The sequence below is a fragment of the Colossoma macropomum genome, unplaced genomic scaffold (assembly GCF_904425465.1).
Source record: "Colossoma macropomum unplaced genomic scaffold, Colossoma_macropomum, whole genome shotgun sequence".
Lineage (NCBI taxonomy): Eukaryota > Metazoa > Chordata > Actinopteri > Characiformes > Serrasalmidae > Colossoma > Colossoma macropomum.
Window position 1 is genome coordinate 1,811,929 of NW_023495515.1, and position 17,258 is coordinate 1,829,186.

Below are 17,258 nucleotides of genomic sequence, written 5' to 3' on the forward strand. Positions count from 1 at the left end.
CGGGGAAAGTCAGGCCTGCAGAACCTGCATGAGCTGACGATGCAATTTGAACGAATCCCGACCTTCAGCATCTTTAATAGTCTTAGCAGTTTCCGGTGCCATTTCAACTCACTCACAAATTAAACAGTTCTGGGTTCCATCAACACTCGCACAGCAAGCGGAAAACAGTACTGTATGACAAAAAGTGAGTTTTTAAGGCCTCGACTGGAGCTAAAGTTCCACTCATGTCTACTCGATAGCGCCCCCCTGTGTTTTCAACTCTGACTTTGAACCAGTTCGGTAGCTATTTTAGAGTAAGTATTGGTATCAGTACTCGATCTTAGCAGATACTTAAGGATAAGACAGCATTGCTTGGTTTCACAAGGGAAAAGGTGGTATTAGTGCATGCTTACAGTGTTTAGTTTAAACTGGGACACTTATTGGCTATGCTTGAATTGATGAAATGAAAACGTACTGAACTTTTCATCATGTTTAGGTGTGTAACGTGCTGTAATTGTGTATGTGTGTTTTGTGTGTGTGTGAGAATACCTTCACCTCTGTTGTGACAGGAGAGATTTAAATACCCAGAATACTTTTGGAGAGGGCTTTTAGTCCAAAGTGATAAATGGAAGATGATTCAGCACTTCTGACTTACACAGTACACCGTGTGTGTGTGTGTGTGTGTGTGTGTGTGTGTGTGTGTGGAGAGATGTGCTAGAGACCGGGACTCATACTCTTTTACTCCCCTGCAGTACTGCGCAAATGTCAGAGACCACCTTTCTTTTACTTCATGTCCAGTCAAAATGGCCATTAAGTACACGTTATTCATTTTCAGGAGACATTTCTCCGCAGATTAGATAGAAGATAGTCACCATGCACAACGAAGGAGAAAGTCAGATGAAAATTAGCGAGTTTGCAAAACGGTAGTTCAAAGTGTAATTAAAAGCTATTGAGAGAATGAGATTCCTAACCACCACCTGCAAGATATGGTAGACCACAGAAACTGACCCCCCATCAGATAAACAGCACTTAAAGCTTTCATCTCTGCGAGAGAGGAGAAAATCAAGCTGCTTCAGATCTGAAAACATCCACAGGTGTTTCTGTCCATCCTTCCACTGTGAGAAGACGACTCAGCGCTGTGGGTCTGAAAGGATGTGTAGCTGATCAAGAAGAACCTCACTGAGAAAAGGAGACGGACACATCAAACAAAGAAGCTGAACGATGGACTGACCACCCCAGAGTCAAGACCTCAGCATCATTGAATCTGTTTGGGATGACTTGGTTTCCAAGAACGAGAAGGTGCGACCAACTTCTAAGACTGAACTTTGGAGCTGTGGAAAAATATCCCTGCAGATTTCTTTGAGAAACTGGAAGGTGGACACACTAAGTACTGAAATACTGAAGATTATGGTTAGTTGTTGAGGCTTGTTGTGCTTTTATCTTATCTTTAAACATGAATAAGTTGTATTTAATGGTCATTTTGACTGGAATTTGAATAAAAAACGTGTGGTCTCTGACTTTTGCACAGTACTGTAGATGATCATGCTAAAACGCTTGTACTCTAGGGACCAGGCTCCTGTGTGTTGAGCATATCAAAGTAAATATACGGATCTATATTCAGCCTTTTTGTAGTTTTGCAATTAATGTCAGTGTGAACATTAAAAACAGATCCTAGATCAGCCAGTATGAGAGAAATAACCACTGGTTTGAAGCACTGTTTACATCTAGGCCAGTTTGCTACTGCTGAAAGAACCTCCATTTCTTCCTTAATGTGAATCTACGAGTGATGATGATTATTATGATGATGGTTTTAAAATGGGCGCCGCATTTACACATTTATTTTTTTTTTTACTTGTTTTGCTTTATTTATCCGGGACCCCTAATTGCCAGTTCATTTTTACAAAATGGCTAAACATTAGGGCATGAAAACAGCATTCAAACATGACTAAATCCACAAACAAGACTATTGAAAAGACATTTTTGTTTGCGTTGCTGCTTTTTCATTCGATGATTCATCTCCAGGCGACTCTTAAATGGCTAGCATTCTATATTTCTCTTTCTCGTGAAGCCTGCTTTGCTACATTAGTTAACTTGGATCAAGTAGCGTTGCAGTGGAGAAGGGTAGGTTTTGTTGTGCATCTGAAAAGCACTTCTGCACAGCTGTGGTTGGTATGGTGTAGTGGCTAATGCCTCTGCCTTCTATGCTATAGACCAGGGTTCAATTTCCCGCCTAGTCAAGTCCCCTACACTGTCTTGTAGTCTTGCCCAAGGACTCTTAACACTACCTTTGCCTACCTGTGTGAAATTGTTAGTGTCTCCCAAATGCCATGAATGTAATGTCATTGTACGCTTCATCAAGAGTTCATGTTTCCCAACTTGTGCTGTAGACTGGAGCAGTGGAATTAACATCTTGTTGAATTCCAGATGAACACAGTATTATACAACAAAACAAAAGCACAGACTGTCCTTCTGCCTTTCTCCACCTTAAAGAAACAGTCTGTATTGCTAAAATCAGGATAATCATCCCTTTTTTGTTGATAATGCAGTCAACATGCAAATGTTTGCCTGGCTTCATGCCACTGTCGCCCACACACCGCCATGTGTGGAATTATGTTTTCTTTCATCGCAAACATCTAAACTCAGCAAAAGTAAAGTACATTTCATAGTTTTGATCCTCATCTGTCTCTCTTAGCAACAGTCTATAGCACTATGACAGCAGGAATCACATCCGAGGTTAATGCATCCAAAGAGCTTACTTGTTGGAGTCTTATGATTGGCTGATTTGAGTTGTAGTTGAATTTCCTCTAAAGCCAGTCGTACACTGTGAGATTTTAGAAGTCTTTGTTCTTCAGTAACTCACACTGTACATTTTAATAGACCATCAAACAGAAAAAGCCAGTGATTTATATGCACACACTGTACGAGAACGCTAGGTCTGATTGACATGCTATGTGAAATACAGGTTCTACAGACAGCTCTGTCTATGCGCAATAATCAATAAACCAATTTCATACAAAATAACATACTGCATGCCTGAGTTCTGAGCAAATATGCTGCTACAGCAGCATTGCTAACTTGTGCCACACTTTTCACTGAAACTCAAAAGGTCATTACAGGCTTTACATTGGGTGTTTTAAACATCTTTTAAATGTTAAGAACAGTTCATTTCTGTACGTAATACTATGTAGAGCACAATGAGTGCTCTATACAAGCTTAAAGTGAAGTTAGATAATGAAGTCTAACTTCTAATACATGACTAACGACTTAGTAATTTGTGTATTCAACAGTAATTTATTGTTAAAAAAATAAACAAGCAATGTGTCTTGTCCTGTTTTCAGAGAACGTGTACCAAAATATACCACAACCTTGGTATAGTGTGTTACATTGCATTACAACATTTATGTTTACAGTGTGCTTATGAACAGATATTATAATGCGTTATAAAACTTGACATTATGAAGTCATATACTCTTGTTTTTTAAAAACATACTATACTACTGTAGAACCTCTTCAAATAGAGGGAGGCCACAGACGTAGAAAGTTCAGTTCAGATACGGTCCTGGTGCAGATTTATTTAACAGTCTGTCAAAGTATGTGAAATGAACGTGTGAGAAGGAGGACCGTCTCTCCAGTAGGAACAACAGGAGCAGGCACACGGGTCTTAGCTGTCGCAGTGTTGGCCAGTCTGCGGGGCCTGGCTCAGTCTTCTGTGAGTGGAAAGAGAAAGAGAGAGAAAGAACAGAAGGCTGGGAGAAATACACCAGGCATTAGGTCTCTTGGTAAGTGGAGTAATCAAAGTCATTCACCTGAGAGAGCCTCTGAATGGCATTTTTTGGTGGCGACTGTGTCTGGAGGAGTGAACCCAGCTGGTGTCATTAGCGGCGGTCAGGCATGTAGGATTCTAGGCCCCACCCTTGAGGCCACATGGTCGCCACTGTTCAAAACAGTAGGTGCTGAAATTTGACAGCTCCAGTCAGCACCTTGGAGAGATTCCTTTGACTGTGACGGCTCAGAAAAACAGGTCTGGCAGGTATCGTGAGCCCACCGCCAGCCACAGTCCCCCCTCCTTAGAGCCTGTCTTGGCTGAGGGCAGTTCGATGCCCAGTAGGCCAGCCGAGGGAAGAGGGCATTTTCATTTCCTTTCACGACCCCCACTTGAAATGATGCTACACCTGAGATGAGAAGTCCTGTAGCAAAAGAGACCAGAAAGTAACATCTTTATAATCTTTAGCTGTAGCCATCCATTGTAGATGGGGATGATTGGTAATTAAAGTGAAGGGCCTACCAGTGAGGTAAATTTTTAGTTCCTAGATTCCCCACTTAATGGCCAGGGCTTCTCTTTTCAGGGTGTCCTAGTGCTGTCCAGCGGGGGTGTGCTTGCAGCTGATGTACTGCACTGGAAGCTCCTCTCTGAAAGTCCTGGGCCAGGACAGCTCTGAGACCTCACTCCAATGCTTCCATCTGAAATGTGAAGGGCTTGTCAAAGTCCAGGTTCTGCAGAATAGGTTTGGTGGCCAGATGTTTTATCTGCAAGAAAGCGGTCTCAGCCTTTGGTGTCCATATTACAGCGTCGGGTTAACCCCTTTTGGTGACGTCTGAAAGGGGGAGAGGCTACAGAGGAAAATTTAGGGATAAGCGGCCGGTAATACCCTCCAACCCCAAAAAGGCTCATACCTCAATCTTGACCGTGGGCAGTACAGAATAGTGGCCATTTTTTTTCTTGGGGTATGCTGTGAGTCCAGCTTCGCAGAGGCGACTCCATATACTCCTAAAATGAACCATGTTTATCTCCCGCATACCCAAGTAGATGATGTCATCCAGGTAGGCAGCTACAAAAGCCTAGTGCAGCCACAGGACCACATCTTAGAGGTACTGGAATGGTGGCTGGTGTCACATGCAAACCCAGTCTTTGGCTGGGCCACAGGAAAGAGGGACACCTGCCAGTAGCCCTTGGCGAGGTCCAGGTTGTAAATAAAGTGCCTGACCCAGACGATTGATGAGGTCATCCACCTGGGGAAGAGAATATGAGTTGAGCTGCAAGACCTCATTTAACTTCTAACAGTCATTGCAGAACCTCCATGACCTATCAAGCTTGGGAACCGTGATGATGAGCCTGGACCATAGGCTGTTAGACGGATTGATGGCTTCCAGTAACCGACATCTGCATAACTTCCTCTTTGATGGATGCACAGTGGGCTTCTGGTACCTGGTAGGGCCACTGTCTAATAACAACCCTGGGGGAGTGGTCTGGATGTCGTGTTGGATAAAATAGGTGCAGCCAGGGGCAGTGGAGATGATGTCATGGAACTGTTCTGCCAACTCTGCTTGTGCCTGGTGTTGAGGCTATATAAGGTCTTCTCCATACCACAAGGGGACAGGTTAAATCCATTTTTCAGAAGATTGATATGTTTGCTCAAGTCTTTTCTAAACAGGCTGTTCAAGTCGGTAATTTAGTGGACACTTTCTCAGTGGAGTATTTTTCTTACATCATATGTGGCACATGCCAGTTTGCCAGGAACTTACAGGTGGCTGTGGAGATCTGGAACTCTCTAGGTTGGGCTGGGCAGTTGTATGTCTGCTGCTAGGCTCACTGGGCTTCCTCCATGTGCTATGGACGATAGTTGATGCAGCACAGCATCTATCCTGTGCTGCGTTTCATGGACATATTCAATGACTGAGTGGAATGGGGAAGGCTGTTGTTCCCCCACTAACCACATCGAAGACCCCGACATCTGTATAACAATTCAAATGAGGAGAAGCCACTAGAGGCCTGGGGCACTTCCTGAGTGGCAAAGAGCATTGACTTTTTATTTTTTAGATTGCGTTTGAAGGTTTGCTTAAAACTTTTCACCAAGCCGTCTGTCTGTGGGTGATAGATGGAGGTGGGTAGGTGTTTTACCTGGAGAAGCTGGTCAGGCATGACCCGGGAGATGAAGGGGGTGCCCTGGTCTGTGATGATGTCCTTGGGGGAGTGAGGGGCACTGTCAATGACATCACATTTTCCCTTTTTAGCTGTTCAACTTCCTGCTGTTCTCTTGCGAAGCCGCCCTCCGCCTGGACCTGTTGGAAGAGAAGATTAGTGGGTCTGTTACTCTCTCCTTCCACACTTGCTTAGCCACTCTCATCTCCCTCTCAAACGGGTGGGGCAGGGCTTCAGGGTGCATCTACAGCATCAAGCTCTGTGTTCTCCAAAGGTCTGGTTAAATCAAGCCTATGGTGTGGGTCCACTGCTCTACATACTCATCCAGTCATATCAGAGCCGTGAGAAATTGCTGGATGTTCCCCTGTATGTAAGAGACGGAAGGCCTTCTCACTGGAGGGTCAGAGACAGGGCAACTCGGAAAGTCGGGCCAGGGTGATTCTGCTGCTGGAATTCATGAGGGCCTGAACTGCCCCCCCCCCCATCCAGGATAAGTGAGCAAGTGAATCCTTCAGCTCCATTCCCACCATGAAGGCTGCAACTTGTGAGCTAGGGTTTGGGGGGCAGATGGACATTCTAAGGTCCTGTTTGGTGAGCATAGGCTTGTCGAGGGGGCTGTGGTGGACTCTCTCTCTCCTGGTCATGCTGCAGACGGGTCTGTTAGATGAGCTGCAGGGAGAGGTTCACATCACTCAGGACTCAGGATGGGTCAGGGCCAGTGTATTTTCTATGCACTCCATTGCCTCAGTGTCACAGAGGTTTTTGGGATTCCCGATGGCCCCCGCCTTCTTTATCTCCAGTGGTAGGACCCACAGAAACCATTCCCTGGGCATCTGCTCAACTACCTCCTCCGAGAGCCATGGCTGTGGCTTGAGCCAGGTTAATTTGGTCCATGCCTGCTCCTTTTTGTTTTTATTTTTATTTTAATTTTAACACATTGTCAACTACTGTGGAAGTACTCACAGTAGAGGGAGACCACAGACACAAAGTTCAGTTCAAATATGGCTCTGGGCCAGATTTATTCAACAGTCTGCCAAAGTATGAGAAACGAAAGTGTTAAGTTTGAAAGACTCCACTGGGAAAGAGGACCATTCCTCCAGTAGGAAAACTGGTTTCAGGAGCAGGCACACAGGTCTCACGGCTGTGGCAGTTGATGGGGCTTGGCTCAGTCGCCTGTGATTGGAGAGTGGAGGAGAGAGAGAGAGAGGGAGAGAACAGAAGGCCAGGAGAAAGACACCAGGCGTTAGGTCTCTTGGTAAGTGGAGTACTCGAAGTCACTCACCCAACTGAGCATCTGAATGACGTTTTTATGGTGGCGGCTCTCTCTGGGTGAGTGAACCCAGCTGGTGTCATTAGCAGAAGTCAAGCATGTGGGATTCCAGGACCCGCCCTTGAGGCCACGCGGTCACCGGCTGTCCAAAACAGGAGGTGCTGAAGTTTGACAGCTCCAGTCAGCACCTTGGAGAGCTGCCTTTGGCTGTGACAGCTCTGAAAAACAGGTTCGGTGGTGTGCCACGCTACTTAGAAGCAATTATACAAGCTTATGTCAGGCGTTATTAAGTTTTATGTATGTGTATAGTGCATTTTTATAAGCGTCACAAAAACAATAATTGATTTTATGTGACCCATTTCCATACTCTTTTATCCCTTCAAATTTAATAACCTGCTTTTGTTACTGTGCTGACATACAAACCTAATTCCAAAAAAGTTGGAACTGTAGGTAAAATGCAAATAAAAACAAAGTTTTGTAAATCCACTCAGAACTGTCTGTATTTAAATGAAGATTGTACAACGATATTTAGTGTTTATTTTATCAACTTAAGTGTTTTTTGGTGTGTTTTTATGATTTCTACAAGCAACTTTGGGTTATATATAAAGCTGCAGTGGATATTTGATTAGATAAATCTGCGAATTAAAATATACAAAAATATAAATGCAATTTGAATTACTTTGACTTTTACCTGTTTTAATGAAAGCACACACTTCAGTCCATCAGTGTTTATCTATACTACAGAAAACAGTCAAAACCACGGTGATATCTCAGCAGTAGTCAGAGGTTGAGCTTTGAGACTTTGTTTTCCGAACTATCTCTATCAATTTGAGACTATAATGACAAGGCTGAAGTTTTCCTACTTGAACAGTGGAAATTGTGAGCTAGAAGCGTTTTATGCAGGCTTCCTCTGCTTTGTACTCATCAGTTAGTTTCTTTTTCAGATCCTCAGCCAGCTACTTAGAGGAGCCCATGGTAGTTGAGTGTAATCGTAAGATTTAAAGAGTCAGAGAATTTTTACGCTCTAGAACTGTCATTTAGGTGACGATTCCTAATGACAGTTCTTGACCTGCCTAACCAGTCCTAACGTGTATAGGGTCTACAACAGTGTCCAAACATTTGCACATTTTATTGTTATTGTTATTTTTTGAAGTTATATATCCTACATTTTTCCTACATTTGTGTGGTTTTACGCACCAAAAATGGTCATAATTCTCTCTCATCTGTTAAATTAAATAGGTTATTTTTGTTGCTCTGTTTATTTTAATTTTTTTTGTTCTGCCTTAAATGGTGCAGCAGTTCTATTTCATCACCTGAATCAATTACAATGAAATGGAAAATTTAAATAAGAAATGAGAAGCTTTGTGCGATAATGTTTTGATATCCGGTGCAGTCCAATGCTTTTCCTACTGCTGTGGATTGTTAGCATTGCTAGCTGTCTAGGGATGGGTGGTATAACAGTAATAAGGCATACTGCAGTATTTAAAAATAATGTTGGTATTTCAATTTGTCAGATTTCTATTCCACATCTGAACAGACACATAAACACCTTCCACCCATTATGTTTTAGAGGGATCACTGATTGGTGGTGCAGGAGCTGACTGTTAGAAGACTGTTAGAAGACCTCCAGAAGCTAACCAGCCCTAATGTATCTTAAGTTCTAAGATTTTAAAACTGGCAAACATTTGCACATATTATATATATATATTACACACATACATATACATACATATATGTATGTGTGTGTTTGTGTGTGTACATATATATACACACACACACACACACACCAGCTACACCTTCCTGCAGGTCCTTTGTTTTCATGTGGGGGTTTTGCTTTGCCTTTCTGGCAAGCATATGAGCAGTTTTATCTACTACATTTTTCTTTTGTTTTTTTTCCACGTTTGTGTAACATTTTGCAACCCCTCTTTATCCCTTAGAACTAAACAGCCTGTGTCTTTAAGACTGGTATATGTAATTGAGCTCTGTACTGATTGGCCACCCTGTATTGTGCCTCAATCAAAAAACACTCAGAGCTGAAACACTACTTAGACCATCAGTATGAATGGGTGGGGCTAAACTGCTGTAGGCTGAAAATGCTGATATATGTAAATGAACCATATTATAGTTTCCATACATGGACCGTATGGAGTGGGGAGTGAATGGTATGCTTTGAAACCTTAGTGGTGTTTACACATTTCTTCAAACTCTTTTATTTAAAAAAGCAAGAGCGTAATCGCTTTTTGTGCATTCCCACATCCTTTCCCGTTCGAGCTGGCTCCTTGCCATGCAGTTTTTATTTGTGTTTAGTCGGAGCGCGGCTTTAGGGTTAAAGACTCCTCCTGCTGCATGCCAGCTGCACATGCTTCCTCCAGGGTGTGTGACGTCTGCTGCTGTCTTTCAAAATAAGCCCCTTGGCACTGTGGCAGGGTGTTTGTGAGCGTTAACCTCTCCACCTGCTACATGGCTGCTGAATGCAAACACTGAACCATTCAAAGGTGGATTTGCCAAAAACAAACACACAAACAAAAAAAAATCAGAACACTATCGGAGGTTCTCAGTCACAGTGGAGGTTTGGACCCCATGCACTGCACAGTTTAGTGTTTCCCCCACTCCTATTTCAGGGTCCTGATTATTTTTGGATCCCCTGTGCATTACTTTCGTCAATGACGTCGATGGGATATATTTCGGTGGAAAGTGTATTTACAAAACCGGAAGCTTACTAGATTTTTTCATGTTGTAGGTGAGTGCCAATTTTACTTTATAACAATAATAATAATATAATAATATTAAAAGCTATTTTTATGTCAATTGTACATGATTGTTTGATATGAAGAAACCCAAAATGATGCTGTCCATTTTATCTCGGCACGGCTGTCTTTGTGGAGAGGTGTGGATTGTTTTCACAGCAGATCATGTTTGTACAAGCAGCACAGCACAGCTAAACCCTACTGCAGGTCCTTTGTTGTCATGTGGGGGTTTTGCTTTGCCTTTCTGCCCAGCATATGAACAGTTTTATCTGAGAGCTTTTTTAGGCTTCCAGATCTTGCCTTGACTTCCACAGTTCCCCATAACTGCCATTTCTTGACATTTCGAACGGTGGAAATTGTGCAAGAAGTGCTTTCATATCTCTTTTAAGACGTCCCCTGCTTGTGTCCATGATTAATCTTCACTTTCAGATCATCAGCCAGCTGCTTAGAGGAGCCCATGGTTGTTGAGTGTAATCGCAAAGTTTAAAGAGTCAGAGAATTAATTTATGGTCTACACTGGTCATTAGCTGATGTTTCCTTATTACAGTTCTTGACCTGCCTTTCCAGTCCTAACATGTCTAAGGTTTACAACTGGGTGTCCAAACATTTGCACATTTTATTATTTTCATTTTTAAAAGTTGTATGTCCTACATTTTTCTTTTATGCTTGTGTGGTTCTATGCACCAAAAATGGTCGTAATTCTCTCTCTTCACCCCTTAGAATTCAATAGGCTGTTTTTGTTACTCCGCAGGTCCTTTGTTGTCATGTAGGGGTTTTGCTTTGCCTTTCTGTCAAGCATATAAGCCGTTCTATCTGAGAGCTACTTTTTTTGTATTTTGTACTTTGTTGAGAGCACTTTTGAGCACTTTTGCAACCCGTCTTTATCCCTTAGAACTAAACTGCCTGTGTCTTTAAGACTGATCTATGTAAATGAGCTCTGTTCTGATTGGCTGCCCTGTATTGTGCCTCAGTCAAAAAGCACTCAGAGCTGAAACACAGACATAATGAATTCTCAATGCAGCATAATTTCTATACATGGACTGTATGCACTGAGGAGTGAATGGTATGCTTTGAAACATTGGAAATGCTTACATATTACATATTAAGCGCCTTTATTTAAAAGAAAAATGCGAGAAATTAGGATTCATGATGATCAAATAAAAAGTAGCTATGCATCATCATGTTCTGCATGTATGTCCGTGTTCACAAACGTGAATACAACATTCCGTGAACTCCATGTGAGCCTCAGAGGAAGGCTGAGAGACGGAAACTGGACTGGGAGCAGTAATCTATGGAATTCACATGACTGCAGGATGAAGGCCTCACATGATTCCTCTGATGTATCATTTGAACCTCCAGCTGAGCGTGGCTGCGGACACTTTCGGCGCTTCGGGGAGAAGCGTTTCTTTTTTTCTTCCCTTTTTCTTTTTCCTTGTGTTTGCTGCCTTACAGATAATAAAATGGCAGGGAAATGTCAGGCATGATACTCGGCCAATTTCTTAATTACACCGCGCTGTGTCTAATTCAGAGCGAGCGCTCAGACTCGCTGCAGGAGCGGAGAGGTGTGTCTGAGACGAGAGGAGGTAGAGACAGAAACAGAGTTAGAGAAGAGTGTGTGTGTGTGTGTGTGTGTGTGTGTGTGTGTGTGTGTGTGTGTGTGTAGTTCTGTAGGTCACTTTGAACTCTGTGTGACTGCAGCCCAGCAACTCAGCTATTTAATTAATTACTCATACTCACCACTAATCTCTCTCTCTCTCTCTCTGTGTGTCTCTCTCTCTTCTCTTTCTCTCTTTTACTTCCTCTCTCACTCACTTTCTATTCTGTCTTTCACTCTTTATTCTCCCTCTTTGTTGTCTTTCTCCTCTCTTTTTCTCTCACATTCTGTTCTCTCTTCTTCTTACTCTCCCCTTCTCTCTCCCACTCTCTCTGTGTCTTTCTTTATATCTCTCTCTTTCTCCCTCCACTTCTCTCTCTCCCTCCTCTTTTTCTCTCTCTTTCACTCTCCTCTTCTCCTCTTACTCTCCCCTTCTCTTTCTGTCTTACTCTCTCTGTGTCTTTCTTGCTCTCTCCTCTCTTTGTGTCTCTCTTTCTCTCTCTTTCTCTCTCCCTCTCTCTCCACTTCTCCTCTCTCTCCCTCCTCTCTCTCTCTCTCTGTGTCTCTCTCTCTCTGTGTGTCTCTCTCTTCTCTTTCTCTCTTTTACTTCCTCTCTCACTCACTTTCTATTCTTTCACTCTTTATTCTCCCTCTTTGTTGTCTTTCTCCTCTCTTTTTCTCTCTCACATTCTGTTCTCTCTTCTTCTTACTCTCCCCTTCTCTCTCCCACTCTCTCTGTGTCTTTCTTTATATCTCTCTCTTTCTCCCTCCACTTCTCTCTCTCCCTCCTCTTTTTCTCTCTCTTTCACTCTCCTCTTCTCCTCTTACTCTCCCCTTCTCTTTCTGTCTTACTCTCTCTGTGTCTTTCTTGCTCTCTCCTCTCTTTGTGTCTCTCTTTCTCTCTCTTTCTCTCTCCCTCTCTCTCCACTTCTCCTCTCTCTCTCCCTCCTCTCTTTCTCCCTCCATTTCTCCTCTTTCTCCCTCTTTCCCTCTCTCTTTCTTTCTCCCTCCACTCCCCCCTCTATCTCTCTCTCTCTCTCTCTCTCTCTCTCTCCTGTTGTCCCTCCACTTCCCCTCTCTCTCTATCTATCTCTATCTCTCTCTCTCTCTCTCTCTCCTTTTCTCCCTCCACTTTCCTTCTCTCCCCCTCCTCTCTATCTTTTCTTTCTTTCTCCCTCCACTTCTCCTCTCTCTCTCTGTCTCTCTCTCTCTCTCTCCCCTTCTCCTTTCTCTCTCCCTCCTCTCCTCCTCTCCTCCTCTCTCCCTGTCTCTCTTTCTCTTTCTCCCTCCACTTCCCCCTTTCTCTCCCTCTTCCCTCTCTTTTCTCTCTCTCCCTCCACTTCTCCCCTCTCTCTCTCCCTCTTTCTCTCTCTCTCCCAACAAGTATCTACATAATGTAAGTTAAACAGAATATATAACGATAAAGAAAAAATGTCAATTAAAAATGAATCTCTCTCTCTCTCTCTCTCTCTCTCTCTCTCTCTCTCTCTCTCTCTCTCTCTCTCTCAGCTGGTGTTGTTTTCGGGTAAACTGAACACTATAGCGAGTATAGTGACTATATTCTTCCTGCTGGTGTACGCGGCGGTGGACCTGGCCTGTCTGGCTCTGGAGTGGGCCTCCGCTCCCAACTTCAGGTAAGCTGAACATCATGACCTTTTAACCTTCTACACCGCTGTATATATTTAACCCACACAACTATATATGCTGTGATACCAGCTGGAGTTTGAAAACACTGTGTTCACTCACTGTCCTCTCTGTTAGACACACTTGGTCCAGACTTGTAGGTGTAAAGTCAGAGACAGTAACTCATCTGTTTCTGTGTTGGTCATCCTGTAGTCCTTCGTCAGTGGTCAAGCTGGATATGATCCATCACTAAATAATACCTACTCTGTGGTGGTCCTGTGGGGGATGAATGGGGTAAAGGGGGGCTAACAAATTATTTAGATGGACTACAGTCTGTACCAAATTGCACCTACAGTTGTGTGCAAAAGTTTGAACACCCCCAATCATACTATGTTATGTTTTGTGACAGTAAGTTAACACATCTTCTACAGGGAAAACACTCAAATATGGCATTTTTCTGAATTTTTTTATTTAAAAATTGAGGAAAAGATAAAGTATGATATGTTAAATGTGCTATAACTTTTATTTTTTATTTTTTTCCCCACTATGTTAAGTTTAGCAAATAAACAGTGTGCATGAGTAAGTAAACATTTATTTATATAGCACTTTTCCAAGACACTACTGTGACGATGCAACAGAATTCAGACGCTCGCGGATGAAAAATGTAAACAGGGTTTTATTCACGTTCGACAAAGACGTGGTCAAAAAACATGCGCGGGTCGTAACCAGAAAGCAGCAAAATATCACCGAAGTGATCATAACCAAATGCAAACAAAACCAAGACAGTGAACAGAGATCGTCGTCAAAAACCAGGCCAAAAAGTCAAAACGCAGATCCAAAAACAGTCAGCAAAGGTACAAGGAGGGACAGGCAAAAATCACGGTCAGTTGAACAAAACGGAGGTCATAACAGGCAGTCGCAGATAGATCAGAGAAACGCTCAGCCAGTTCAAATAGAAACAGTACCTTGTAAAGACTAAGACTAAAGCCTGGGCTTATAAACTATACAGGATGAGTCATATGACAACAAACACAGGTGCGTGTACTTAGTACTCAGGTGATTGTGAGCACTGATAGGTACGTGCACGACCATCCAAAGTCATATGATCTCCCGAGGGATTGTGTGTGTGTGTGTGTGTGTGTGTGTGTGTGGCATGATTTTCTCTGTGGTTCTTTATGGATTTGAAAGCTGGACAGTAAACAAGCAAGACACGAAAGTGTAGATGACTTAGGACTCTGATGTTAGAGAAGACTTCTATGAGTACCTTGGACAGCAAAGGAAACAAACGAATGGATCCTAAATCAAATCAAGCCTCGCATCTCACTCAAAACCCAGATAGCCAAACTGAAGCTCTTACTTTGGACATATTCGGAGAAGAACCGATTAATTGGAACAGAGCGTTGTGCTTGGAAGAGCTGAAGGTAAAAGAGGACGACAAGCGACAAGATGAATGGATGGACGCAATCAGAGGAATCCTGAACCAGCCATTGAGAAGCCTGAAGACCCAAACAGAAGACGGGGTACTCTGGAGAAACACTATCTGTATGGTCACCATGAGTTGGAAACGACTTGAGGGCACTTAATAATATAACATTTAGCCAAAAAAAACCGAATATCCGAATCTCAAAATTAAAAATCGAGTACCTACCCAACGACCGAATATCCGAATAGTTGAATATTCAGGTCCAGGCTTGCATGCCAGCCCACAGATTTCACAGACTTCTATCAAGAAATCTGCCATTGACTTTTGATTGAACTCAGTATTGTAGCAGTTCCAGTTCTCTTGTTCAAGCCAGGAGTTGTTGTGTTGTCTGTATTGCAGAGGTACTTTTATAATTACGAGGCCTGATAATGGAACGAAATGAAGGTTAAATGAAGCACAAACATCAAAGTCAGCATTTCTTTATGTACCCCCAGCATCATTTGAGTACTCCAGTTTGGGAACCGCTGTGGTAAGTGGACCTGATGAAGTGGAAGAGGAAAAGAGGGTAGATACAGAACAACAAAAGTTACCTAATCAAGTGGCCAGTTTACCAAAAAATGGCCACATACTTTATTAAATATTACAATAATCAGTTAGAATCAGTTAGAATTCTAACATTGCAGTTGAAGTACTGCTTTGTCTGTCATCGCTGCCCAAACCAAATATATCTCAGTATGTGCTGATGAACTAGTAAAGACTAAAAATATAATATAAATGAAAACAGACTTACTTTGCTCTGCTTTAAGCTTTAGCTCAGCTATAGCTGCTTTTCTCACATCTCCGGCAGGAAACTTTTCCTCAAAAGTAGAACAGTTTCTTATAAAATGTCTCTAAACGTTCGACTTTTTACGAGGCTCAAGTCGCTTCTCATTTGCCAGCTTCTTGTTCGAATTTTCCAGTTCCACCTTAAATATTGCCAGAATGTTACTGCTGCATAAAGGTCATAAAGGTTAAGCAAGTGTGTGCATGAGAATGACAGAGAGTTTTCATAGCCCTCCGCTTATTGGCTCATGTGATCCCAGTGGCCTGTGATTGGTTGGAAGTGTGGAGGCGGCAGGGCCTCCGCTGAGTAATTCTTTTAGCTGTCAGTCGCCTGGTGTCGGGGCGTGTTTTGTTGTTGTTATTTGTTGTTTTTCTGTTGTTGTGTCTGCGCGAGAGGCGAGAGGAATTAAAAGCCATTTAGCGTCGGGGTCCCCGGAGACGCACACTGTGATTAACATAGCTAATTTAGCAGAAACCACCCAAACCTGCCATCAACAAGCTGGGCGGGGGGATTATAATGGAGCGAGGGTTTTGTGTGTGTGTGTGTGTGTTTTTGTTTGCAATCGATGGGGAATCACGCAACGGAGAAGGCGTTTCGTGAGTGTGTTAGGATTGAACGGAGGTTTTAAAAGGTGGATTATGCATTTGTGTGTGTGTGTGTGTGTGGTGTGTGTGTGGTGTGTGTGTGTGTGTGTGGTGTGTGTGTGGTGTGTGTGTGTGTGTGTGGTGTGTGTGTGTGTGCGTGTAGGGGGATTTTTCTTGGCTGCTGTTTTATCAGCAAATGGCTTTGGTTTCCCAGAGTTGTCCTTTGGGGTAGACTTGGCTGGGCTTTGCTGCATTAAAAGGAACGTGTGTGAGTGTGTGTGCGCTCTAGGGGGCTGTTGAGGTCTGAGGGGAAATGAGGCACTGATACGGGGGGGTGGGGGGGGGCGGTTATCGAGAGTTTGTCTACTACAATCCCAGCTGCCTTTGCAGCTGTTAGTTTCAGCACTAGTTGAAGGGCACCTCAAATTCGAGTTTGGAAAAACACTGTCACTGGGGCAGGACCCCTCACGTCACTGGGGTGGTACTGGTAGCAGGCATTGTACCAGTTGCAGGTCCTCCTATAGCAGGGGTCTCAACGCAAATGTTAAGAAGAGCCATTTTGTCTTTTTTCAACAAAAATCTAACCATCTTGGGAGCCACAACATTTCATGCCCATTTTACCATCTTGGCTGTAAATATGTCTCAATATGTACTACTAACTTATGCAAACAAATGTAATATAATCGAAATCGCAGACTTATTTTGCTCTGCTTTAAGCTTTAGCTGAGCTATAGATGCTTTTCTCGCATCTCCAGCAGGAAACATTTCCTCAGAAGTAGAATAGTTTCATGTAAAATTTCTCTCAGCGTTCAACTTTTACGAGGCTGAAGTCGCTTCTCATTCAGCAGATTCTTGTTCGCCAGCTTCAATTTCCCACTCCACCTTAAATGGTAGCTGAGGCGCCAGAATTTAACGGGTGGAACGGGATTTTCTAAAGATATATGACATGGCGTATCTATTGCAACATAAACAACCTCATAGTTTTCTCTCCCGTTTTAAGCTTTTATTTTCTGGCAGTAGTCGGGCTTTGTATCTGTGTGAAATATTGATGGTCTACAGATCAAAATCTATTGTGTTTGGTGGTGGGTTCATGTTGCTGCTTTAGCTTAGCGCAGTATAGTTTGCATGGTGCATGTGCATGTGCATATTCAAGTTGGTGCGCGGTGTGCAATTCAAGTCGTTTTTACATTCTCACAAGGACTTTTTTTGAAACAATTCCTTAATTTTTAATATTATTAAGAATATCCGGATATATGCGGATGAGTTCTGTGATTTGTCATATCCGTTGCATCAGT

At 42.9% G+C, this 17,258-nt stretch overlaps 1 protein-coding gene across 1 annotated transcript in view; it reads left to right on the top strand.

Moving 5' to 3' along the window:
• The window catches only part of zgc:153039 (uncharacterized protein LOC767698 homolog), a 96,592-nt gene that overhangs the window by 59,386 nt on the left and 19,948 nt on the right, over positions 1 to 17,258 (top strand). Inside the window, exon 9 of the mRNA XM_036562754.1 lies at positions 13,020 to 13,144. Coding sequence (XP_036418647.1) covers positions 13,020 to 13,144 — 125 coding nt within the window. The remainder of the gene's footprint in view (positions 1 to 13,019; positions 13,145 to 17,258) is intronic.